This window comes from Rattus norvegicus, chromosome 1, assembly GCF_021556685.1.
Source record: "Rattus norvegicus strain SHRSP/BbbUtx chromosome 1, alternate assembly SHRSP_T2T, whole genome shotgun sequence".
Classification (NCBI taxonomy): Eukaryota; Metazoa; Chordata; class Mammalia; order Rodentia; family Muridae; genus Rattus; species Rattus norvegicus.
The window spans coordinates 109,755,001-109,781,568 of NC_141534.1; the positions used below are offsets into that span (position 1 = coordinate 109,755,001).

General features: G+C 48.2%; 1 protein-coding gene across 2 annotated transcripts in view; it reads right to left on the minus strand.

Moving 5' to 3' along the window:
• E2f8 (E2F transcription factor 8) overlaps positions 1–5,577 on the minus strand; it is an 18,656-nt gene extending 13,079 nt beyond the window's left edge. Inside the window, 4 exon segments of one of the 2 annotated variants that reach the window (NM_001100580.2) lie at positions 1,798–1,954; positions 2,282–2,560; positions 4,174–4,297; positions 4,565–4,923. In NM_001100580.2, the coding sequence (NP_001094050.2) occupies positions 1,798–1,954; positions 2,282–2,560; positions 4,174–4,188 (451 nt within the window). In that variant the 5' untranslated portion in view covers positions 4,189–4,297; positions 4,565–4,923. 2 annotated transcript variants of the gene reach the window in all.
• Positions 5,578–26,568: the final 20,991 nt, after the last annotated feature.

The following is a 26,568-nucleotide window of genomic DNA, read 5'->3' on the forward strand; positions in this document are numbered from 1 at the left end:
ATACACGCACACACACATGCACCACGCACCACACACACATTACCACACACACACACACTACCACATATACATACACACACATTACACACACATACATACACACCACACACATTACACACACATACATACACACACCACACACATTACACACACATACATACACACCACACACACAATGCACACACATACACACATACACATACAACACACTTCTTTTAAAAGTGCTGAGATTGCCAAAAAAAAGCAGAAAATACATTATTTCACTACTTAAAAACCTACATAAAAAAGCAGAAAAATACATTTCTTTGGGGTCTAATCTGGCTCATGTTTTACCTACCACTAGCGATGGCAAGATTAGCAATTCTATGGTTCTTGTAAACCCAGCAGGGGTTCAGTGTTCTGCATGGTAAGTTTCTCCTTATTTCTGAAATTTATATACTGTTGAATTCCATTTCATTCCCGGACAGTAGCTATCCTTTCTGGAAACGTGCTTAATAGAGCTCCCCCTAGTGGCCTCTTGCTGTTCCTGGTGGCTGCCAGCTGAGAACAAGCACATGGGGTTCTTTCCTGGGCTATTCCTTCTCCCCCAGGAGCCCTTCCCCACCAGTCCTCACAGGCCTCTGCTTCTCTTCTTTCAAGACCTGGACTGGATGCCTGCATTATAGCAGGGCCTGATCTGAGCTTCAGCTGATGGTCAGAAAGAACTGCTCCCACACGCCTGGCCCTTTTACGATGTTCCAGATAACCCACCCCGCTCCTTTCCTGTAACATATATTGCCTGACACACGTGTGTCCTTTGCTCGGTAACCATTGTTCCAATGGCGATAGGTTCTACTGAAAAGGGAATTCTGCACTTTCCGTTTACAGATCTGTACAAGTTTCTGCTGAGTATTCAAAGCGTACACAGGCCGCCTAGCCAGACAGTGAGTATGACAAGAGCAGATGGACTCAAGCAGCAACTTCTTAAACCATGAATTAATGTTCCTGCTTAGAAAGGCGATCTTTTCCTTTATGGAGCGATAACTGCATGTTAAATCACTATCCTGCATATACTTCAAGTTTGACACTAAGACACTTCCAGGCTGGGGAGGTGTCTCTGCTGGGAAAGCCTGAGTTTGATCCCCAGCACCCAACTGAAAAGCCAACCTCTATTAATTGGTGAGCCCTGTTCCAGTAAGACCCCTGTTTTCAGAAACCAAGGCGGATGGTTCCTGAGGAAAGATACCCAAAGTTGACCTCTGGAACTATGCACACAGAAACACACATAGACACCCATAACCTACGCATGCACACCGAAACATTCAAAAGACACTTTCTATCTGCTGGACTCTTTTTTAGCTCTAAAATCAGGTCTTTCCAGAGTGGTAAAGAGAGGATACCCATAACTTAGGCCAAAGACCGAATAACCGCCCGACTATTCCATCCTCAGTCTCAAATGGCAGAGAGGCAGTGTCCCAGAGACCATCCCTTAAAGCAACTACGGATACACTGGTTCCTCAGGGACAGGGTCAAGGTAAGCGTCAGAGCCACAGCTGTTTGTGAAACAAGTCATAAAACACCATTTCCTTCCTGTACAGCTTCAGAGACAACCTGAACCCAGAAACACTCTCCACCACCCCTTGTTTGCTTCTAAGACTGAGTTTTTCTTAAATTAACAGGACTGGTGAGGCTTCTCATTCCCTCACGGCCTTATTTGAAGCTGTGACAATGTGACGATCGGAGCTCAGATCCAGAAGAGTTAAGTTCACAGACTCACTCACTCTAATTATTAACCACCCTGGCAACCGGCATACGTACTGAGCTCCTCGGCCACCTCGTCCAGGCAGATGTCGTTATTCACAGCGGGGTTGGGGTACTTAGGGTACCTCGCTAAGAATTTGTGGCATAGCAACCCCAAGCTCTTCTCCTTCCGACTTGGCTGGGACTTCTCAAATTCATCTCCAGATAAGTGTTCCTGCAGAGGAAAAGGTAAACAGTGTCTCGTTCTGAAACAAAGCTTGACAGATTTACCGGGGGGCATCTGTGCTAGATGACTAACTCCTCTTACCCACACGTACACACGGTTTGAACAGCTGCAACAAAGTGGGAGGGGGGGTTGGGATAAGAACGGTCCTAAGGGAAGCCCGGGATAAAGATCACTCGTAAGAGTCCGCAATTCCCAGTGCTGTGCTATGCAGGGCAGGTCAGCAGCAGCCTTCCAGTGGCTCTGGGTTCCAGATTGACCTTCCCTTCCTCCACAAGCCCCCTGCTGCCACTCAGCCCCCACCCCCTGTCAACCTACATGCAAACAGTCTCTAGCTTCGGGTAATCCACTGCGGTTGTCGGACAGGCCCCTTTTCTGATCTCGGCTTCGGATCTCTGGGCTCACCGCGCTGATAAGCATTTTCAGGTTGGCTGTGGGTGTCCATGGCTCTCCTTGGGAGACTTCCTTGGGCTTGGTTGGTGTGGTTAAAGGACCCAGGTCAGGCTGGATCTCAGCCAGTACCACGTTGGCCTTCGAGGACTCTTGCAGGGGGCTTTTCACCAGTCCCCTTTTATGTGGCTCAGAAAAGAGGTTTTCCTGGTTTAGAAGGAACGAATGTAATAACTGAGTTTCGCTGTAAATCAGAACCTATCAGAGAGAGCTTTCTGCTTTTAATATTGAACAAGTAGGTTAAGACTGTCACAGTGATCTCTTGACAGTATTTTCCTTTTCCGTTTGAGACAAGGTCTCACTATACAATCCAACCAGTCTGGAACTTACTATATAGCAGCAAGCTGACCTTAAACTTAAAATCCCCCTGCCTCGGTTTCTAGAGTGTTGTGATCACATGCCCATCCCACTCTGCCTTGCTACTACCGTCCATGAAAGAGTTAAACTTCTAATGTTTAACGTGGCAGAAACTGTGGATCTAAATGTCTCCACCTTGTGACCTAAGAATTTAAGTAAGTAAGTAAGTAAATAAATAAACAAACAAATAAATAACGTTAGCTACAGGTTTTGCTCTTAAATTCTATTTTGAGAAAGGAGGGTCGTAAAGATGGCTTACAGCTCACTCCCTTTCCTTACCAGAATCGATCTCTTTAAATAACTGATCGCTTTTAAATGCCTAGAAACAGCCTCTGCTGATGATGCCTCGAGTGAAGGTTTGCAGGAACCAAACCATGCTCCTCTCAGTGGAGTGGCTGTGTGCAGTGGATGCTCACTGACATACCAACCAGGAACAGGCTCAAGCAGCCAATGTGAGGGCGCCCTCATGGTTAGGGCCTCCTGCCTACCAGCAGGACTTCTGACCAGAAAAATCTACTTTCAACATCAACTCTTGAGGTGCAGGTGCAGAAACGGGATGGAGGGAAGTAAAGTTAGCCATGTAAGGAAGGCCTCACAGCCAGTTCCTGCTACGGTAAGTCAGCCCTTACCTACAATGGTGAGTTAATAGCACCTCATAAGGCCAGTAGAGACTGGGCCCCTTTCACTTTGAGACACCAGGCAGCGCACCATTCTTAAAGAAACGAAGGAACGCGGAAAGCAGCAACTCAGCGAACAGAGAGACCCACTGTTTCCTCAGCAACTTTAGGAGCCCGGGTTAACAATCCCCTACTACAATCATGAAACTGAGGGCTCATCAAGTGCCCTCCAGTGTGTGTTTCTGCCGAATCTGCTGCTTAGCAAAAGAGGACGCCAGGCAGAGTGAGGTCGCATGGGGCTGGCACCTGAATTTTCGGTTTAGTATGGTGCCCTCAGGAGGTGCTGACCCAAGGATGGGGTTTCAGTGAAAACTGCCAAGGACAGTATTTAGCTAACATCTAAAAGCTTCCGGGAGATTTGTCATAAACAGCATTCCGAGGCCCAGTAGGTTAAAAGGCTGACATTTTGAATGTTATCTTACAAAGAAATCCAATATCAAATTATGACCTTTCTGAATTCCAATGGCTCATATAAATAATATATAAATGTTATTTTTTAAAGTACTTAAAAAAACCCAACTTCCCCCATCTATGTGAAATTTACACTAAACTTTTGAAACAGAAAGATTACTTTAAAATTTCCTTCTGGATTTCTGTAAAAGTTAACCAAAAAGATACAGCATTCATGACTATCAGAGGAAAAACTTAACGAAAACTTATTAAGGAAAAACTCAGGATGATACTTCATTTGACATTGCAACAATGTAGACTGAACTTTAAAAATACCTTTTGGTTCTCCATTTTGTCGATTCCTCATACATTTAGTGTGTCTTTAAAAACGAAAAATCTGAAGTTCCTCCCCAAATTCCAATGGTTTAAGTAGTCCAATCGATTAAAGATTTTTACTACCCTTAAAGGGAAAAAAAGTAAAGCGAGAATTAAGAGCCGATGGAAAAGAGCCGGTACACAAGAGCCCCAGAAACAAAGAAACAAAAAAATGACAAACCAGGTTTATTTTTGCCCCCCTCGAGGGCAGACAGCGCCTCTAGGCAGACCGCGCCAACAGACTGCAGTAAATTCCTCCATCAAACCCTTCTGTCACGAGACTTCAAGCAAACACAGAATCTGCAGTGACAGTCCTCCCTCACCTTCAGAGATGGCTGTAGCAAGCACCCACCTGTGCACTGATCCGGGCTGCGGACTGAGCGCACGAGCCCGGGTTCCGAAGGAGCGCACACCGAGCCTGCATCGGGGGAGATCCTGAAGTTTCTCGCCTGACACACACGTGCACAGGCTCAGAGGGAAGGACTTGGGAAGTGGCCTGAGAACAACCCTCCAATTCAGTCTCTGCGCTCTAAGCGCAGGACGGGGCATTTACAGAGAGCTTTGGGATTCGGACCTCCTTTTTTAGGCTTCTTTCAACACGCGAAGTACTAGGGCGAGGTAGGGGTTCACTAGATGCCGAAATCACCGCGACGCCAAGGCGTACGGTAAGCTGCGCTCCGGGTCCCAGGTACAGTCCCCCGTAGTAGCCCGCTTCCCGCCCGGCGCAAGCACTGGCTCCTCCTCCCTGCCAACTGCACCGCCCCTGGGAGACGCCAGACAGCATCTCCCGGTTTCCAGGGCGACGGCTCCTAGCCAATCAGTAAGCCCCGCGAAGGCCTGCGATTGGCCAGTGGTCCCCGAGGCGGGGCCGGACCTTCCGCCTTCGATTTAAAAATTTGGCGCGGAAAGCGGGACCGTAGCTGGCACCGCCCCCGAGTGCGCGGGGCTGGAGCGCGGGCGAGCCCCTCCCCCGTCCTCTGCGCGGGAGCTCGGCTCCTCCCCACGGGCCCCGGCGGGGCGGGAGGCGGGAAACGGCCGCCTTTACCCTGGCCTTCCCGGGATCCCGCAGCCCCGCCGCGACAGTCTGCTCCCTGCTCACCTGTCAATCCTCCTCCAGGGCTGAAGGTCCGGGGTGGCCCCGAATTCTGGCTGCGCGTCTCAGGGAGCCAGCGCGTCTCAAGGAGACTCGCTTAGCCCCGCCGCGCAGAGGTGGGTGCCAGAGGGCGGCACCAGGGCCGGGACTGGGGGGCCGGAGGGCGGGCCGCGGGAGCGTGGCCGTCCCGGAGCAGTCTAGCCCCCGATTTGAAATTAACCCGCTCCCGGCGCGAGCCGCTCCCGCGGGCGCGGAGCTTCCCCTCCCCCCACGCCCGCTCTCCCGGCCCGGGGCCCCGTGCGCCAATCCGCGCCTCTGCACTGCCGCCGCGGCGAATCAGACTGTAGGCACCGCCCTCCGACCCCGCCTACAACCAGACTTGGGGAAAAGTCCTCAAAAACTTTTCCTTTTTTTTTTTTCTCTTTTCTTTTTGCAAACACCCTTTATCCGAGATCGAAGTTGGGGGGATGAAATTTGGCTTCTCCAGGGCTGGCTGGCTGGGACTCGAGGGCTCCCCGCCATCCCCAGCTTGGTGCCACGTCAACCCGTGCGCAGCCCCGGGTCTGCTCACCTGCCCTCTGGACCCTAGCGACACTTTTCCCTCTGCCACCCTTTGCATGACTGCTCAGCAGCTTCTACCCACGGCTTCCAGAAAAAAAGAAAAGAAACAAACACACACACACACACACACAAAACAAAAAACGTGTGAGGAGGAAAGAGCGGATCCCACGGCGGATCTCTGAACACGCAGGTGTGGGAGGAGGCAGAGAAGCTCAGAAAACCCGCCAAGCCTGTCCCCAGTGTCCTGTGTCTTCCAATCCCTTCTCTTTGCTCTTTCCCGCTTTTCTTCCTTTTCCTTGCTTTTCCTTTTATGAGCCTCCTGACATTGGCCTGGTATATTGAATGGGTCCAGGGAACTTTAGAGTTAGGAGACCAACTCGTCCAAAACCCTCATTTTGCAGAAGTGGAAAACGAGGGTCGGCACCCCAGCGCTGCCTTTCCGTGCTCGAGTTCTTTTGCTCCTTCCTTTGCCTTGTAGCATTTCCCCTTTTCTGATCACTCCCGGGGTCGCCTGGACCGCATGTTGCCCAACCCGCTTACATCTAAGATTGTGGTTTGGGCTCTTCCTGCTTTTAACTTTGTGTCTTCGGCCTCCAGAAGGGCTCCGACCTACGCTGTCCAAGTCCCATCACTGAGCTTAGCCATCAGTAAACTATCCATTGCTGACTCCAAGCGACCAAGCGAGATACTGTATTTTCCTGGGGGGTGGTTAGGGCGTGGATGCCATAACACTGCCGCGGGATCCAGGTGCAAAGGGAATGGTTTTCTTCCTGGGGGTGGCTCCAAAGATGCTGCCACATCTTCACGTCTCTGTTCAGTTCTAGTAGCTGTCAGAAGCTCGGGTGCTCAGGGTCACCCAAGTGCTCCCCAAGACCAGGATTGGATCTGAATGTTCAGGTGCTGTGCACAAAGGGCTGGCTGACTGTAGCATTGGATGTAAAAGCCACATCATGAGGCAGGACAGGGTGCTCACAGGACAGATAAATCTTACTGAGCCCATGCACACCATTTCAGAGCAGGGACGGAGTTTAAATACATCACGGAGAAGTAGTGTGTAGGCTTCTGTCTAACCCACTATCTGTCAGGTTACTTGTCAAAGCTTTCAACTATCAGTGCTTAGAGCTCCAAAGGATTAAGTCATGTCCAGCTTACATCTAGAACCAGAATTCAGGACCTCCACCCTATCCCCAACCCCCTCCCCTTGTCACTGCATATATCCTAGTGCCTTGCCTCAGAAAATTCTCAGGACAGCAAAGTCAGTGACCTGTAGTCCAGGTCACAGTCATTGCAAGCCCTCCCTCAACGTGGGAAGAAAGGTGAGATACACTATTTTTGTTTAATGGTGGCTGCGCTGTCCATTGTAACCAAACTCATAGAACAGGCTAAAATATTGTGCTTAGAAGAGATGTTTGAAGTCTTGACGCTGTCAGTCATGAGACATTGAAAAGGAAGCAAGAATCTGGGGATTTAGCTCAGGGCAGAGGGATTACTTAACAGGCTCAAGGCCTCAGGGGTCATCTCCAGCATCATACACACAAGTACAGTGTGTCAATTTGAAGTTAGGTGTGATTATAAAGGAAGAATGACCACAGAAAAGCTTCATGCTTGCTGTGCAAACGAAGGGTCGGAGGACAAGCTTGAACTCGTTTTTCTTACTTTCCCTTCAAATCTGATTTTTCATTATTGATTATATAACCCAAGAAGATGTTCATGCCTTTGTGTCTGGTCACCTGAGTTGCACAATAGCTCATATCTCACTGAGTTAGGCCAGTTTTTCCACCCTGCTGTCAGTCTTCTGGGTTGCACAACTCAGAAGATTGTGTAACATATTCGACAATAAATAATGTATAATGAAGAAAACCTATCAAAGGTAGGGGAATGACAGATGTCATCTGAGGTACCTAGATTCAAAGGTAACCTTTGGGATTCCTGAATCATGTCTCTTCCCATCCTCATGGGTGTGAGAAGGGCAGGCAAACCCCATGACCAGGATAGGATGAGAGGCTAAGGATATGTTTTTCTATTGGTGGGTTCTAAGACCTCTCTTTTCCACAGTCCCTTCTTCCCAGGTCCTTCAGTGACTGGCCATATATATTTCCATATTTCCGGCTTCTTAATGTAAAGATTGGAGTTTAGCCTTTGCTCTATATGTTGGCATATCCTCCTAAAACCAGCTGTTAGAGCATTAAATTATACAAATCACCACAACTGTTCACAAGCAGACCTTAGCCCCCCCCCCATCCCCTGAACAAAGAGGGTTGCTCTGTGAATAAATGGTGTCAGACCCAAACTGGGAGTGTTTCAAGGCAATGAACAGGAGCAAGGGACCTAGGAGATGGGAGAGCTGGCACTGGTCCTGGGCTTGCTGGCTGTGGAAGCAGGGCTTGGTCAGAGCTTGTCCTAGCTAGAGCCGAAAACCTGCCTGTCGTACTCACTGTGGGCAGCTCCTCCCTGGGCCTGGGTGCATATCTACAGCTAGGGACTCAGTTGTAGCAGCTGCCACTGCTGCTGTTTATTGGCGATTACTGCCCCTGCACTTTAAAAATGCCTCAAAGAAGCAACGTAAAAGTCTAAAGGCCCCTTTACAGAACTGGAGTCTGAATCCTGCCATTGCATGAGTGCGCATAGAACCTAAAAATGTTATAGAACTGAGGTCACGCCCTCTTGTGCTTATCAGTCAGTGGAAGGACAGTTTCCCCAGTTCCAGGACACTGCAGAAGTATGTGTACAGGTTCTGGGGAGTATTGGCCACACACACACAAAAAAAAATTCCTAATCAGAGCAGAATCCCTGTAACCTCCCCGATGAGCCATTGCTGCTTTTGCTTAAAGCGTTGTGGGAGGATGATCTGTGTGGATCGCCTGCAGCCAGATGCCTCACATCCTGTTGAGTGAGAATCCCTATTTCTGTAGTTGCCCTTCTACTACGGGCTCCTCCCTCTGACCCCACTGTGTGCTCCCAGAGAACAGGAGAGAGGATTTTGTCCTCGATAGATCTCCCCAGCATCTAGCTCGGCCCAAGAAAAGGGTTCGGTGAACATCGGTTGGTTAAGGTTCTACCTTAGAATGTTACTACCCAGTAGCAAGGATGCTATTCTTGCACTCCATCTCACTACCTGAAGTGTCGAGAGTGCAACTGTGAACACACGCCAAGCACTCAATGGAGTGAGAAAAGTGACTCTCATAATGACCTGATTAAAAACTGTAGAGAAAGCATCCACGTGTGTGTGCATGCACAAACACCCTTAGCTAGGTGCTTTTCATTCACTCCCTAAAATACGTCTCTAAATGTCTGCCTCTTGCTCTGAAACTGGGACCTGTGTTCCCATGGAACTGACCCAACACTAGATCCAGTTCCACTTCACTCGCAGCCTTCCCTTCTTTTCCAGGGATGTGAACCTGCTTTGTACAAGTCGGTGGCTTGTTTGAGTTCTTCAAAATCGTGACTACGAACTCACTGGAGGTGGCTGCGGCCCTACTTCCCCCACAGTCCCCAAGTGGTTGCTGGCATTGGCACAGATGAGGCTGTTGAACCTGAGCATGCTCTTTCTGGCCTTGGACCTGGGTGCTGCAGAAAGAGAGCTGGCTCTGACAGCTCTGAGGATCACGGCCCTTCCCAAATGAGGATATAGGCACTCACTAAGAGCTTGAACGACCCATGCCCGAGCCCTGAGTGGGCCTCTGGCTCACTCACTCCCCAGCCCTTCCGGATATTCCTTTTGGTATAAATTCAAAGCTCTAACTTGACTCTTATCCCCCAAATGCTCAGGTGTGTTATAGTTTTACTCTTCACCGTATCGCCTGGTCATACTGTGTCATACAGAACAGGTTCTACCCTTCCTCCTCTAGACAACATACTTGGGGTCATTCTCCGCATCCTACCTGATGATCAGCGAAAGCTCAAAGGATCTGTCAGTGTGAAAACTGGTTGGGAGTAAATCAGCGGTCTTGCAGCCACAGTTAGAGGTGACCTGTGTCTGGGTTTGCCCATGTGCTTTTGGAACAGGCTACACTTTGTTACAAATTCAATCTTTGGAATAAACTGCCCCCATTTTAGTGTTAGTTGAACTCTATACAGGATTGCCAGAGTGAGATAGATCAGGGGCAGAGTGCTTGCCTGGCGTGCGTGAGACTGTATGTGGACTCTGTCCCCAGCACCAAAATGAAAATTGTATTCACAGGGGAAGACGTTTGCCTGGGTCCAGTTCCCAACGACTCTGGCTCTGGAGGATTGAATGCTTCTGTCTTCCAAGATCACTAGCATGGACATAGCGCCCACCACACACATACACACAATTAAAAACCAAAGTGTAGGATCTGGAGTAAAACAGATCTTGCTTTTAAAGCCCCATGATATTATTGCAACTTAGTAGAGTTGAACATTTTCTCAACAACCCCCATACACATATTCTAAAAGGGAAATTAAAATATACCCCTGAGGGAGTCTTTTACAAGGAATAGATGAGTTAGTGCATGAAAACCAGTACAGTGTTTAGCACATGCTAAATATGCAAAGAAAGCTGCTAGATATTGCCATATGTAATCTAATCCGAAACAATTTATATGCTTGCATCTCTCTCTCTCTCTCTCTCTCTCTCTCTCTCTCTCTCTCTCTCTCTCTCTCTCTCTCTCTCTCTCTCTCTCTCCTCCCTCCCCCCTCTGTGTGTGTGTGTGTGTGTGTGTGTGTGTGTGTGTGTGTGTGTGTGTGTGTGTTCGTGTTCTAATCGCCACAGTGAGATCCCTTGTAGCCAGATAGATCATGTCCACACGGAGCTGCTCTGGCTTAGAAACGGTTTCTTCTGATTGGCTGCCTCTGCGCCCTCTGCCCCTCCCCCTCCTCCCCCAACCCCTCCTCCCATCTTGTCTGCTGTAGGTACCCACTGTGGGAGGATGTCCAGTGTCTCCAAGCCTGGCGCCCCGAGGCTTTCTTTACATGTCTGAAGGACTTAATATCTAGGAATGCCTCAGAAAGATAGCCTGAAGAACGCTTTAAGATAGCGTGCTCTTACCAGAGTTAGTGAGTGGGTTGAACTTGCCTGGCTCGTTTGAGTGTCAGTCAGTATCCTTCTCTCCTGAGTGTTGCTCTGTCCTTGCTCCCAGAACACAGACACTTAAACACTGCAAGTACAACTCTGGCCTGGAGTCGGAGTCCCTGGCTACTCACTAAGTGGCTTAGAATTCAAAGGCCCCTGCTCTCGCCTTCGCTTCAGGTCTAGGACCTCAGGAAAGCTCCCGACTTCTCTGAGCCTCAGTGTCTTCTCTGTGAAGGTAGTAGCTTCATCGGCAGTGTGGGAATCAAGCAGGCGGTGAGGGGAAAAATCACTGTTTGGAAGCCTTACTTGTTCTTTCGTGATAAGAAAATAATCTTAGTGATCTGATCAAGTCCCTTCCTAGCTCATTAGTTTCACAGAAGGAGCTAGCGTTTGTGTGATCTCAGATCCGTCTGAGCTGCAGTTGTCTGCCTCTGACACGAGGAAGACTGATGGGTTAAATCCCTGGACCTTGTTCAATTCGGTACTGGTGTCAGGCTCCCTTGGAAACCAGAACGCACTAGACTTTGAAGTCTATCAACCGGGGTCCATTTATGCTTTACGGATGGGCATCTTTCAGTCCAGTAGAGGATTTTCTCAGACTGTTCTTGATGGTTTGTTTTTTAAGATTATAATTTTAATTCCTCTAATCCCCCTCACACACCCCTCTCTACTCTCCTGCAAATTCATGGCCTCTTTCATCGATTGTTATTACTTACATGCATATTTGCATTTATACCTATATATTCCCAAATATAACCTGTTGAGTCCACCTAATGTTACTTACATATATGTTTCAGGGCTAATCGTTTGGCAGACAACCAGTCAGCATGCATTTCCCTGAGGAGGGTCACCTCTCCCTCTCCCAGCTTTACTCAGTTGCCTGTACTTCTAGGTATAGAATTGAGAGCTTATGGGCTTTTCCTTTCGCAGTTTGGCATGCCCACTGGTCCCGTGCCTTTTTTGTTCTTAACCAGCAGCTGTTTGACTCGAGTTAATGGCCTGCAATGAGAGATCAGTTGGGGGCAAAAGTCTCCAGTGACCAAGAAAAATTGGAAAGTATCAGGTCAGGATTCTTGTCGATAATTTCCAAATTCTGTGGTAGGTCCCTTGTATGGGATTTCCAGTGACTAAACCACAGTGCTCGGAGAGCTGGGCTAGAGCATCTTTCCCCTTGGGTGGGCTCTGCTGCTCTCAGGGAGTGGCAGCAGCCACCTTTCAGGCTGTTCTGACGCCGGGCTCGGGTGTGCAGCTGTGTCAACAGGCCTTTGAAGTCCACATACGCACCGGATGGCTGGTCAGCAGCCCCTGGGACCGTCATCACAAGCTCGGTCACAAGAATTCATAGAAGGCACGTGGGAGGAAGCTTTGCTGGAGGACTTGGGTAAGAGGAGTGACAGACAGATGAGCATAGAGCAAAAACCTACCCGGATTTGCAGATCCATTCCACAGGGGTTGCAGCCACCTCCCCTCCTTCCCACTCCCCACCCACCCCCTCACAAGCTCTGCCTGCCGGTCTACACAGTGATCTGGCTTATTTCATTATGGCCCGAAGAAGCGGTTTCTATACGGCTTAGGCAGGGTGACAGTGCTGATGGGTGTCAGGATCCCAGAAAATCTGAGTCATCAAAGCATGAACAGACAGGAGCAGGGCAACTTTAACTGCTGCACTTTTGGCATTCTGCATTTCAAGACCTTCTCTTCAAGCTTTCCCGAGCAATCTTTTATGTTTCAGGCCCTGCCACAGACACGTCACTCCAGTCCCTGCCACAGGCACGTCACGTCAGCTCCAGCTGGCTCACCCATTTGCTCTCATCTGCCCACAGAGAGGGTGGTAGTTCGATCCACATTTTGCAGAGACGATGGAAGCTCTGGGAGGTTAGAACCTAGGAGGGAGCAGCTAGCCTCCTCCGCTAGGAAGAAGAGGGCTAAGTTCAAGATCAGTCTTTTCTCCAGGCAGTGTCTTGCGGCCGCCCCACCCCTAACCCCCCAGAGAGTGGTTACAGAGTTTGTTATAGGCCCCATGGTTTAAATCTGTGTAGCTCAGACTGGCCTTGAACTCATAGCAATTCTCCTCCCTTAAACTCCTGAATACTGGACTTGAAGGTATGTAGCACTGGGCTGGGGCTATCTCCCCATACAGCCATCTGGTTACTGAGTCACATCCGTTGGCCTCGGTGTCCCTGCATCCTGTCTTCACTCTTAACCTCACTAGCACAGTTTGGACCAGGGCAGCAGTCTCTTCATCCTGTCCGCCCAGCCTGGCCAGATCAATCTTCCTACAGCCCTGCATGTGCCAGGCTCTGTGCACAGCATAAAGTCTTGACATGGACTCCCTCCCGTGTCCTCACGCTCTCCGAGCTCTTTCCCAGGCTTACCCAACCTTATCAGTGATCATTTAAAGTTGCCTTTGTCTTGTTGGTGGGTTTTTATTTTTAATATTAATTTTTTGGTTGTGGGTGGTGGTTTTGTTTTTTTTTATTTTGGAATCTTTGCTTATGCAGTATCCTTTCTTAAAATGTTACATACCCTCCTGCCCCCAGCCTTCTCTGTTCAGAAGCTCCTGGCCAAGTTTTAGAGCAGCAATTTTCTTTTTTCTTTCTTTTCTTTTTTATCCTTATTGGTTGTTTTATTTATTTACCTTTCAAATATTATTCCCCTTCCCAGTCCCCCCCACAAACCTCTATTTCCTTTCCCCTCCCCCTGTTTCTATGAGGGTGCTTCCCCACCTGCCCACCTACTCCTAACTCAGTGCCCTAGCATTCCCTTACCCTGGGTCACCGAGCCTCCACCATAGGACCAAAGGGCTCCCCTCCCACTGATGCCCACTAAGGCAGTCCTCTGCTACAAATGCAGCTGGAGCCATGGGTCCCCCCATGTGTGCTCTCTGGTTGGTGATTTAGTCCCTGGGAGCTTTGGGGAGTCTGGTTGTTGATATTGTTGTTCTTCCTATGGGGTTGCAAACCCCTTCAGCTTCTTCAGTCCTTTCTCTTAACTCCTCCATTGGGGACTCCATGCTCAGTCCAATGGTCGAGCATCTGTATTTGTCAGGCTCTGGCAGAGTCTCTCAGGGGACAGCTATACCAGGCTCCTGTCAACAAGCACTTCTTGGCATCAGCAATGGTGTCTGGGTTTGGTGTCTGTATATGGCATGGATCCCTAGGTGAGGCAGTCTCTGGATGGCCTTTCCTTCAGTCTCTGCTCCACAGCTGATAGAGACCATATCCAGTGGATAGGCACCGCCCCCAATTGAGGGATGGGGCCACCCAGCCACCTCAAAAATATTAATCCAGAATTCCTCCTGTCAACAGGAAATGCAGGGACAAAGAATAGAGCAAGGGTTTTTAACATGTGGGTCGTGATCCCTGTGGATGGTGAAACAACCATTTCACAAGGGTCACGCATATTATAGATTTACATCGTGATTTATAACAGCAGCAAAATTATAATTACGAAGTAGCAACAAAAATTACTTTATGGTTCTGGGGTCACCACACATGAAGAACTGTATTAAAGGGTCACAGCAATTAGGAAGGTTGAGAAATATTGCCAGAAGCTTCCTGTAGTTGCTTTAGGGGAATGATCTTCCTTTGACATTTTGTAACATTTAAGCATTGCTCCTCATGTGCTGCTCCAGTGTAATTATTTGTACACCAGAACTTATCTCCAAGTGAACATGAAGTGTGTGTTCCAGTGTGTGTGTGTGTGTGTGTGTCCCAGTGTGTGTGTGTGTCCCAGTGTGTGTGTATGTGTGTGTGTCCCAGTGTGTGTGTGTCCCAGTGTGTGTGTATGTGTGTGTGTCCCAGTGTGTGTGTGTGTGTCCCAGTGTGTGTGTGTGTGTGTGTGTGTATGTTCCAGTGTGTGTGTGTGTATGTTCCAGTGTGTGTGTGTGTGTGTTCCACTGTGTGTGTATGTGTGTGTCCCAGTGTGTGTGTGTGTCCCAGTGTGTGTGTGTGTTCCAGTGTGTGTGTGTGTTCCAGTGTGTGTGTGTGTGTGTGTTCCAGTGTGTGTGTGTGTGTGTCCCAGTGTGTGTGTGTGTGTGTGTGTATGTTCCAGTGTGTGTGTGTGTGTGTATGTTCCAGTGTGTGTGTGTGTATGTTCCAGTGTGTGTGTGTGTGTTCCAGTGTGTGTGTGTGTGTGTGTTCCACTGTGTGTGTATGTGTGTGTCCCAGTGTGTGTGTGTGTGTGTATGTTCCAGTGTGTGTATGTGTGTATGTTCCAGTGTGTGTGTGTGTGTATGTTCCAGTGTGTGTGTGTGTGTATGTTCCAGTGTGTGTATGTGTGTATGTTCCAGTGTGTGTGTGTGTGTATGTTCCAGTGTGTGTGTGTGTATGTTCCAGTGTGTGTATGTGTGTATGTTCCAGTGTGTGTATGTGTGTATGTTCCAGTGTGTGTGTGTGTATGTTCCAGTGTGTGTGTGTGTATGTTCCAGTGTGTGTATGTGTGTATGTTCCAGTGTGTGTGTGTGTGTGTGTGTGTCCCAGTGTGTGTGTGTTCCAGTGTGTGTGTATGTGTGTGTCCCAGTGTGTGTGTGTGTTCCAGTGTGTGTGTCCCAATGTGTGTGTTCCAGTGTGTGTGTATGTGTGTGTGTCCCAGTGTGTGTGTATGTGTTTGTGTGTCCCAGTGTGTGTGTGTGTGTGTGTATGTTCCAGTGTGTGTATGTGTGTATGTTCCAGTGTGTGTGTGTGTGTGTGTATGTTCCAGTGTGTGTGTGTGTGTGTGTTCCACTGTGTGTGTATGTATGTGTCCCAGTGTGTGTGTGTCCCAGTGTGTGTGTGTCCCAGTGTGTGTGTCCCAGTGTGTGTGTATGTGTGTGTCTGTCCCAGTGTGTGTGTCCCAGTGTGTGTGTGTGTGTCCCAGTGTGTGTGTATGTGTGTGTGTCCCAGTGTGTGTGTATGTGTGTGTCTGTCCCAGTGTGTGTGTGTCCCAGTGTGTGTGTATGTGTGTGTCTGTCCCAGTGTGTGTGTGTCCCAGTGTGTGTGTATGTGTGTATGTGTCCCAGTGTGTGTCTCAGTGTGTGTATGTGTGTGTGTCCCAGTATGTATATGTGTTAGTATGTATCCCAGTGTGTGTATGTGTTTGTATGTGTCCCAGTGTGTGTGTCCCTGTGTGTGTATGTGTTTGTGTGTGTGTGTCCCAGTGGATGTATTCCCCAGTTTTTGTGTATTTTTGGTCTGTGTGTCTCTCTGTGTGTGTTTGTGTGTGTGAACTAGTTTGATCATTGTCATGGTGCAAAGAGCATAATGGCCCCTTTTGAAATGATTGAACTAGTGGCTGGAGGAAGCACAGTAGCGAGGAACAGTCACAATATGTGAGTGACTACTGTTGCTGACAATGTTCTTAGTCCTAGTAGCAGGCACCACTCCTGTAAGCCTTGCAACAGCCTTGACAGGTGGCTGGTTCTGTGTCTCCGTGGCATGAATAGAAGACAACCCTGTCAAAGCCATGGGCTTGGGATTCAGGTCCAGGTCTTCCGCCTCCAGAACTCCAGGTCCCACTGCAGTTATTCCTGTAACTTTCCTTATTGTTGCAACCAAGTACCTGACTAGAGAAAACTTGGGGGAGGAAGGCATTATTCTGGCTCCAGGTTTGAGTGGGAATAGTCCAAGGAAAGCATAGCAGTGGCAATACGCACGGCTAGTCACACTGTGTGCCCAGTTAGGGAGCAAGCAGAGCATGAACACTTGCGCTCTCTCTCTCTCTCTCTCTCTCTCTCTCTCTCTCTCTCTCTCTCTCTCTCTTCTTTAACATGAGGAATGTCTTTCAGTCCAGGAACATTCTGCCCACATTTAGAGTGAGTTTTTCCTTCACAGACCAAACCCCCAGAGGTTTGTCTCCTAGGTGATTCCAAATCTAGTGAAGTTGACTGTGAAGATTAAACATCTCACTACCTTTCTGGGGTGCTTTGCCTTTGCATAGAAAAGCCCAGCAGAGGGATAGGTGTGCTCTCAAAATGGCTACTTTGTAGACTCAATAACACCTGTCAACTCGAGACACTGCAACAAATGCACAAGATCAAGGATATGTTCAGAGTAAGAGTAACAACCATGGGATGCCTACAGAATTGAACTTGGGTAAGAAGGGCAGAAAGGAAGTGCGCTGGTCAGCCTGAGATGTGCCTTATCTACATGCAAACTGGTAAGCCAGCATAGCCTGCTCTCCAGTGTTGATGTTCCCGGGGTGGCAAGTGCGGTGTGGAAAGTGAAGCATGGTTTTCACATCCCACAAAGTGTCCCGTGTTCATTATGCAGTAGTTGGGTTGCAGGCTCAGCATTGCTATAATTCTTCACCTTTGGCATGAGATGGCACCTTGGTGAATAATCCTAATCTTCCCAGTGCATGTGCGTACCCTGTGCCTACTGTTCTTGTCTTATAATTAACTTTTACACTCTCCTCAACTTTACAACTCAGTCTGGGAACCGGAGCAACCGCAGCCCTGTCTTTATCTAATTTAGCAAGATTCCCCCCCCCCCCCCCGCACTGCAATTAGACTCACATGTTGTATGATCAACGTCCTTTGCTAATCACATAATTCCTTTTGATTTAATCATCACGTGGCGGCCTTCGTTATTTTCCTTTAACTGTCTGTGTGATTTTCCTGTCGGTTGGGAGCCGCACGTAGGATCTCAGCTTGAGGCATCTGCAGCCACAGCCCTAAAGGTCAAAGGCAAGGGAGGAACTGTCTTCCTGTGTAGCGAAGAAACTCAAACAAGGGTGTCAAAGGGCTTCGCCTCTCCAAACGGTTCATCATTAGCAGTCTCAGAAGATGTGGAGGGATGAACAACACATCCGAGGAGAGCAGCACTCATGCTACCCAGTATGGAGACTCATGAATAATTCAAACGGGGCCTGACAATTAACTCAGAGCTTGAGTCTGGACAAAGTTAGTCTGGTTTAAAAGAAATCAGGGGACAGGCCAGGAAGGGTCCCAGGATACTCTTGAAATCGTGTCCTTCAGTTGCTGTTGTTGGCTCCAGGCTGTTCATTGCCAGGAGATGTGTCACTGTAAGGCAGGCCTCGTTCTTTCCTCTTCCTTACCCCCACCCTCTTGTGAATTTTTCTTGTTGTTCCGGGAAGGTAGATTAGAAGAAAACAGGAGCCCTACTCAGGAGTTGAGGATCTGTAAGGAAAGAGAGTATCGTGCTGACAAGAGTCTAAGATGGAGCTTTCCCGGTTGCTTCCTTATTGGGCGTTTTCAACAATGGGCTCAGAAGGGCTTATTCAAACCTGCAAATCTGTTATGCTCTGGTACCTGGACTGGGGTCCATGACTCTTGAGCCCAGGATTGGGTCACCACGGTGACTTAATGGACAGTCCAATGGACCAGGTTTTCCCCCGACTCCTGTTCCCCAGCTCCTTGCCAGTGTTTGGAGTAGCCACGACAGAGACTAGAGTGGAGAGACGAGAAGACTCAAGCCTTCATCTTGACTGAGAGATACACAGGTCAGGGGACAGGGATCCACCCAGACAGAGAAGGCACCACTCCCTGGGGAAGAGATTCTGCACACGGGATTTAAGAAATGCCTTGGAGCCTGCTCTTAGTACCCGGCCTATCGTAGGGACATTACCTGGTGAGTAAACATGTGCCTTAGACAGGGCGTCACAAGGTCAAATTATGTAATATCTTAATTAAAGTAATGTTTTTTACATGACATTAACAACTTAGCTGCTGGCACCTGAAGTTCCTGCCCCAGGGAAGATATGTGGATATGTGACACCTTGTATGGACTTCTTTTTGTTGCGTTGGTTTTTTAATGTGTTTTTTGTCTTTTGCCCAGAATGCAAGGTTAGCAAGGGAAACATTAAGGACCGCTGTGGCCAGAAAACATAGTCCAGAGGTGTGTAGGGACTGGGGTAACAGCTCAGTAAATAAGGTGCTTACCTCTCAGGCAGGAAGACCCTAGTTTGTTTGAGCCCTAGAATTCCTTGCTACCATATCTGGTAGCAAGTGCGTATAATCTCAGTGCTGGCTGGGTAGAAAGTGATAGATCCACAGGGCTTGCTGACTAGTCAGCCTAGTTTACTTGTCAAGTTCCAGACCAATGAGGGACCTTGGCAAAAAAAACAAAGCAAAACAAAACAAAACAAAAACCAAACAAACTAGCAAAAAACCAACAAGGCAGACCACATCTAAGCAATGATATTCCAGGACCTTCTGGCCCCTATGTACATGTGCATATGCAGTTATATGCACGTATGCACACAAACAGGTGCACACACATAGACATGTATACAAAGCATACAAACTGGATGTTAGCCTCTCTCTGCCACACCCCCGAGCTGGGAAACCTGTGTGCTTGCCAGTGGGTATACTCCACGCTCTCACATTAGCAGTTGGTGTCAAATACTCACCGCCCTCTGTCAGATAGGCACAGCATCAGTATCTCCTGGCTTCTAATCCAGGCCAGAACAGGGCAAATTCTGGATCTAGGAATACATCCCCAGCGGGTTGGATGCTGGTGACTTGTTCAGTCCTCACCATGTCTGAGATAATATATGGATCAGACAAGGAAGCTTTAATAGCTTGGGTGTGGGAATCTCACCTATGATCCCAACTCTTGGGAAACTGAAGTAGAAAGATGGACAAAAGTTCAAGGCTAGCCTGGTCTACAGTGTTACATAATGAAACTGCCTCAAAAAATCCAGAAGGAATTGTGTGTGTGTGTGTGTGTGTGTGTGTGTGTGTCCGTTCACAAAATCTAGTGGAAATGAAACCTAAAGTCTACATTTAAGTTAAAAACAAGTCAAAAAATGACTAAGACATAAGCCTGTTCAAAAGGCCAGTGGGGAAGGACACAGTGGGTCATGGCTGAATTCTTCACACAGCTGTAGAATGGGGTCAGATTCCATAAGAAAGCAGGTGTATGCACATAGAGGGATCTCTCTGTAGCCTTTGCGTGGAGTCAAGTCACACCCCAGCATGATATTTGCTTGGGGAACTGGTAGCTATGTCTTACCCCGAACCCCTAGCTTTATTCTACAAAGGATTTTCACGGTCGTTTTCTTGTCACATTGTCCTACTGAAATGGTTTGCGTCTGGTCAAGGACAAGTCGACTTGTCCAAGATCACCCGGGCAGCGAGTGACAGAGCCCAGCCCTCTGACCCCACGTCAGCCCTCCTCTGTCACATCATGCTGCCTTTATTCAGACCACAGCCCCTGCTGGCAAGATCCAAAAGCAAAGCTGGAACCACACCTGTCAGGCAATGTCGATGGTGGACATGTTCAGATGGGGACCTCGCCCTCAGCCGGGCTGACAGCAATGGCTCAAAAAAACCCACTTTTCCTAACTTGAGGGTGGGCGTATGATGGGCCAGCTCACATCTCAGAGCGCAGTGACCCTTTCAGAACTTGACAACAAGCATTGCACGTGGCTTTCCCTCCGAGTGGGATCAGGAGAAGCGCATCCCTGTGCTTTAGATACTGGGAAAGGTCTGTGAAGAAGGCTGAAGTGGGAGAAGGGCAGGGGACCCACCGATCTATTTCCAGCTGCCTGCTGAAAGCATGGCTGGAGAGTTTGTACATTTGTCTGTGTTTCTTATGTTTAACCTAGAAACTTTGGGCAACCTCCGGCTTGCCCTGGCCATTTGACGCTGGTACATTCTCACATTGTTTTGTCACAATACCATGTCACAACATAAGGTTGCTATCAGTGGCAAGCACTTATTCCTCCAGGAAAACCTGTAAAAGAGGGAGGCCGGGAATTGTCCCCATAGTTTTCATAAGGAACAATAAGGAACAAAGGTTTCCATCCATCCGTCCCTCTGTACCTCCGTCCACCTGTCCATCCGCCTATCCGTCCATTCGTTTTGCTTTCCCAGAGCTAACGTTTATTAATGCACTCCTGCGTTCTAGGAACTGTGAAATGCAAGGGGGAAAGGAGGGTTTGGAAAGCTCCTGGGAGAGTATTTAGAAAGGCAGACCTGGGAGTGGGAAGGTGGCATGTCATGGCAGGCTGTGGCCAGTAGGTGGCGCTCAGGTTTCCAGGCGGGGCTGCCGTTTTACACAATCCAAAATAATTTTCATATCCATTACTGGGCCTGAAATCAAATTCTAAGACATGTTGAAAGGCTGCGTTCAATTTTATTTTAATTCCACTTATTTGCTGTTAATTGATCCATGCTTTTCAAAAACAAGGGACAAATTGAATCTGGTTGGGTTATGGCTTACTGTTAAGTGAAAGGCACGGCCAAGGAAATTAACCTTCTAAATAGGTTAGCACCTCCAGCGAATGCTATTACCAATTGCTGTGAGGAACGAATGCTGTCTGAGAAATATCTGGAAGGACATACACAAAAATGTTAGATATCGGCTCACGGTGGAACTCCAGATGGTTTTAATTTATTCCTTATACTCATCTGATTTAGGGTGGGCTTCACGCTGCCTGTGTTTGCCTGCATGTGTGTCTGTGTGCCCACATATGCATGTCTGGTGACCACAGAGGATAGAAAAGGGCATCAGATCCCCTGGAACTGGAGTTACACTGTTGCGAATTGCTGTGTGGAAACTCGGAATCACTTTTGGAGCCTCTGAAAGAGCAGCCAGTGTCTTGAGCTCTGAGCCGGTGCTCCAGCCTTGCAAGTTAATATCTTTATAAACAGAAGTGCTAAAATGACTAAATATGTGGGAAGTCATTTCTTTCTGGAGGCCAGAGACACTCCAGTATCAGTGTTCCAGACATGGGTCTGGTCACCGTGGTGGGTTGGCTTGGGGCTAGCAGCATCAGAGCCTTAGACATGGGAATAGAGGGAGCCACCAAGGACAGGTGTACCAACTCACAAGTTTTAGTTCATTGCTCAGTAGTGGGCAGGGCTTGTCCACGTTCTCTGGCTATGTTTTGGGGGCCTCACTCCCCAGCTGACCTTTGCGGAAGATTTGTTACCTAGTTTTGGGAGGGGCAGGCTTGTTGTTTGTTTTGTTCTCAGTGGTCCAGTCTTCTCATCTTAAAACTTGGAGTTGCTAGACTTGGGGGAAACAGGGAAGAGAAGAAAAAGCAAGAGTCAGTTAGTTCCCTTTGGATTTTAGACAAGCAATAGATTGATTTCTCTGCAAAACTCAGAAGTCCAATTATTCCTTCCTCCCATGTCCTGCTCCTCTGCGTTTCCCCGGCAACCTCACGAGCAGGTGTCACCTGCTCACATGACAGCAGAGCCACGTGAGAGTGTTTGTAGGTGGGAAAGTGTGCAGGTGACAAGAAAGGGCTGGAAGACAAGGAGGACCAAGCATGTTCAAAGCTGAGCTAGAACCCACCTGTGGGCAGGAGCTTTCCCCATCGACCCAGGCACCCAGCTTTGCAGCCAAGTGGAGGAGAAGATGCTCACTGCATCTGCTGAGGGACTGAATGGATTTGGTGTCCAGCATGGACCCTTTCCTGTGCTGATCTCAGGCAAGCTGCCCCCTTCACTCTTCAGCTTCCTCACTGCATTCTTCCATTCAGTCGTGCAGAGTCTCAGCATGGTCCCAAATGTAGAGAGAGGAGACACAATGAGTGGGGGAAGAAGGTTAGCGCATAAAAACAGACAGAAGTATCCTTACTCCAGATGCAGCTCAGCATCACAGAGCTTGCCTAGCACACGAGAAGCTCACATGTGTACACACACACACACGTATACACATACCTGCACACTCACGTGTACAGAGAGAGAGAGACAGAAAGAGACAGAGACAGAGGGACAGAGACAGACACACACAGAAACAGAGACACAGAAAGAGAGTGAGGGAGGAAGAGGGAGAAAGAGAGGGAGGGAGAGGGGAGGGAGGGGGAAGAGAGAGAGGGAGGGAGAGGGAGAAAGAGAGGCGACTATTTCTAATAGTTATGGGTAACATGGTGATGATAGGCTGGCAGTATCATTTGATAGGATGCTTGGGGAGGGTCATTCTAGGGAGGAGACCCCATAGCTCACCAGGAGCCACTTCATGATGTGTCAGGAAGCCGCATTCTAGACAGAGGAAAAATACATTGTCTTACCTGAAAATGAGGAGAAGAGACTTACCTTCTATAGAAGGCAAGCTTACACTGAGAGGAAAAGGATTTCAAGTTCCCCCAAACGTTTCTCGTGGCCCATTAATTCCAATCCAGACGACCCAAGACCATTCAATGCTTTAGGTTTAGGGTGGAGCCGCTCAGCAGAAGCCTGTGCCCACAGTGGCTCCCCACTGCTTGGGGCAGTCCGTACAGACAGTTCAGACACCTTAATGTTGCTGTGACATCATGGCCATGTCTCTTGTTCTGGAATGTTCTCTCTACTTTATCTTTCTTTTACCAATCCCAATTGCCAGAGGAGGAGGAACACAAAGAGGAGAGGAGGGATGAAGTGGGAGAGGAAGAGAGAAGACACCAGGGGTTCATCGCAATAAAGCACTGCTGTGGTGGCTCTTAAGTGAGAAAAGGCGGAGGGAGCTGAAGTTTGGCCTCCATCTAGATGTCCGACTAAAGTGCACAGTGGACCCTGGACCCTGGTCTCCTCAGATGTGATGAACATGACAGTCCAACCTGGTACTTACTGAAGTGGCAGTACAACCTAGTATGGCTTTGAGACCTTCCTGAAACAGAAGTGCCCAACACAGGAACCCTTTTTAAAAATGTCGCCTCCCTTTTGTTGGGCAAGATAATAAATGAAGGAAGTGCTCATATAAAGGTAGTGATAATTACTACTGAGGCAACGTGGAGAATGGGGAGGTGGGGGTGGAGCAAAGGGGAAAGAAAGCAATGATCTAGTAGGTGCTCTTGGTAGAGCAGGCAGCAGGAACAAAGGCTCTAAGAGAGGATTGTCCTTTCTTGGGGTTCCAGGAAACATCAAGGAGGCCGCATGTCAGAAGTAAGTCAGAGCTAAGTCGGAGCAGGAAAAGTGACAGATGAGGTAGCGTGGAGGGAGCTTTGGCTCCTCAGCCAGCCTCAGCCTCAGCCAGGGGCTCAGCACACGCTGCAGAAGAGTTTGAACTTGGTGGTACTTCCTCCCAGGTGGCTAGCAGGACAACAGAGCTTGAGGACCAGGGATGGTCTCTACCCAAGTCTAAGTATGGGGCCTTTAACTCTCTTCCCCACAGTGCTTAACTCAAGATACACGGTGGCTTTGAGAGTCAGGCCTCAGGGTGTCAGACATATTTTTGAAAACAGAATCCAGTCAGTGTCACAAAACCAGCCACTGCCTTTCAGCATGAGTGACTGCCGAGGGCTCTATATGTATGCACTGGACCCTCATGTGCTATGGCTTCTGAATCTGTGGGTTTCCTCACTCGCTAGAGTGCATTTGTCACCCATAAATCAACGGTAATTGTGCTTTCCGGTCAGTTTTAGACATGTACACAGCAGCAGGAAAAACTTGAGCCACTCTTCAGGAGAGTTCCCAGGGGGGAAGTGAAGCCAGGCGACGGCTTCCTTTGTGCTTCAGTTGTCACAAACAAGTGCCTTTTGTGTGATCGACTTAGTGCAATGCTTTTTGGATTCTTTTTTTTTTTTTTTTTCATACTAGTGCATTCAGGAGTCTGCTGTTTCAAATGTTCCTGAACAGGCTGCATGCTCTCCAGCGTTCCTAAGCGCAGCAAGCTGTGACATGCCTTACTGAGGAGTTCTGTGCCTGACGAGTTCTGTTCAGCTCTATGATACAAGGCCATTGGTGGAGAATCGATTTTAATGAATAAGTCTATGGAATAAGGTGTCTCCAAGAGAAACACACCACACAGGGCTATGTATCGATTGGCAGATGAAAATATGACCGGAGACTTTAGAACATGCCAAGATCCTAACTCTGTACTTCAGCCGTGGCTCTGAATCACGGTTGGTGGCTTTATAGAAAACGGGGTAACTGGAATTATAAAAATTGACTGCATAGGGCCAAATGCTTCGCCACAGAAGCACTCTGGGAATGACTGTATAGGATGTTTGTTTTACCCCACACTTGTCAGCATCAGATTTCAAGATTCGAAAGAGTCCTAATAGCCCTTTTAGTAGATAAAAGGGCTCTCTAGCCCTGTTTCGGACTCCAGGTGAAGGTGGATGTGTGTGGCGGTTTGAATAAGCACATCCCCCTTAAACTCAGGTATTTAGACACGTGCTCATCGTTGGTGGTACTGTCTGGGGACGTTTAAGGGATGCAGACTTGCTAGGACATCATGGGGGTAGACTTATTTAAAAAAAAAAAAACAACCTTGCCCCACTTCCAGTTTGCCCTCTCTGCCTCATGCTTATGTTTGAAGCTGGGAGCTCTTGGGTTTCTTGCTCCTGCCACCATGTGTGCAACTTGCTGTCGTGCCTCTGCTCCACAACCATGTGTTTGTATCCCTCTGGAACATAAGCTGAAATCATGCCCGGGTCATGGAGGTTTGTCACAGAAATTGAAGAGTAACAATATTATTCTTTTTGTTTCCAGGGCAATTTTCTTGGTTCAATCTTTTTTTTGGAGAGGAAAATAGGATAAAAGCAATACTGGAACACAAAATAGGTCATAGGATTTACTTCAAATCAACAGAAACCATGATATGTGTAAGCAGAGGTCACGCTTCCTCTACACCCTTTGAAGGTGACTTCTTCCCTGGGGAAACATAACCAGATCCATCTACTGCCGTTGTCTCAGAACAGTTAGAGCTCAGTTCTCAAGCTGAGGGCTTCCATGAGAAGGCAGCAGTTGCTCACTGGATGTGTGGACTTGGGCAGCTTTCATAACCCTTGCCTTAGCTTCCTCCTTTGTAGAGATCAGGATGACAACCTCATATCCTGGTCTCGCTGACTTGCCACACGGCAAGTACACGAAGAGAACTGAGGACAAAGCTTGGCCAAGTGTAGTAAGTAGCATTGTATGTTTTCCCAGCATCCAATGGAAGGATGCTGCTCCTGAATGCCAGTAAGACCTTTAACCAGGAAATGCTCAACACTCTTGACATATGGGTAGCATGGCTTACCAGACAAAACTCAGAATGAGGAGTCAGGAGTTCTCATTCTGTTTCCTGTTTGCTGTTAACTTGGTCTCTTGAGACCTCTTCTTCACCTGGTAAAAACAGAAGCAACTGCGACATCCTCCTCGGCATTCGCACATCTCTTATTAACTTTCTCAGTGTCTCGCAGCATCCATATTGGCCGTTGTTGCTAAGCACCAGCAAGACTTGCACCCGAGAAATAAATACTAAGGCTCTTCCTCTACATGCAGCAATGACTTAAAGGACAAAATCCAGGTTGAAGTCAATTGGAATGACTCGGCAGTGCAGAGCAGAAACTGGCAATTTGGAAGCCAAGGCCAGTTTCCCAAGGTCCTGTGGCTTCTGAGAGGATGGTCTTTTGGTCAGATCAGCATCATTTCTATGGTGTAGAAGAGGTTTGGTTTGGGTTCTCCACCTCCTGTCTGCCTGAAGTCTATGATCACTATAGGGGAAATGATTAAATGGGGAGTCCAGTTTCCTCCGTAGGTTCAACTGTGATCCATCCGGATGTGCGGGCAGATAGTTCCTACAAGGCTACAATTAATGCTCCTACATTGCAACATTGTATTTTTAGCAGCTTTCTTTTTTCTTCTTTTCTTTGTTTCTTTTTTTCTTTTCTTTTCTTTTTTTTCGGAGCTGGGGACCGAACCCAGGGCCTTGCGCTTGCTAGACAAGCGCCCTACCACTGAGCTAAATCCCTAGCCCCTCTTTGTTTGTTTTTGAAAAATAATACCTGTTGAACTGGGATCCCACACAACTGC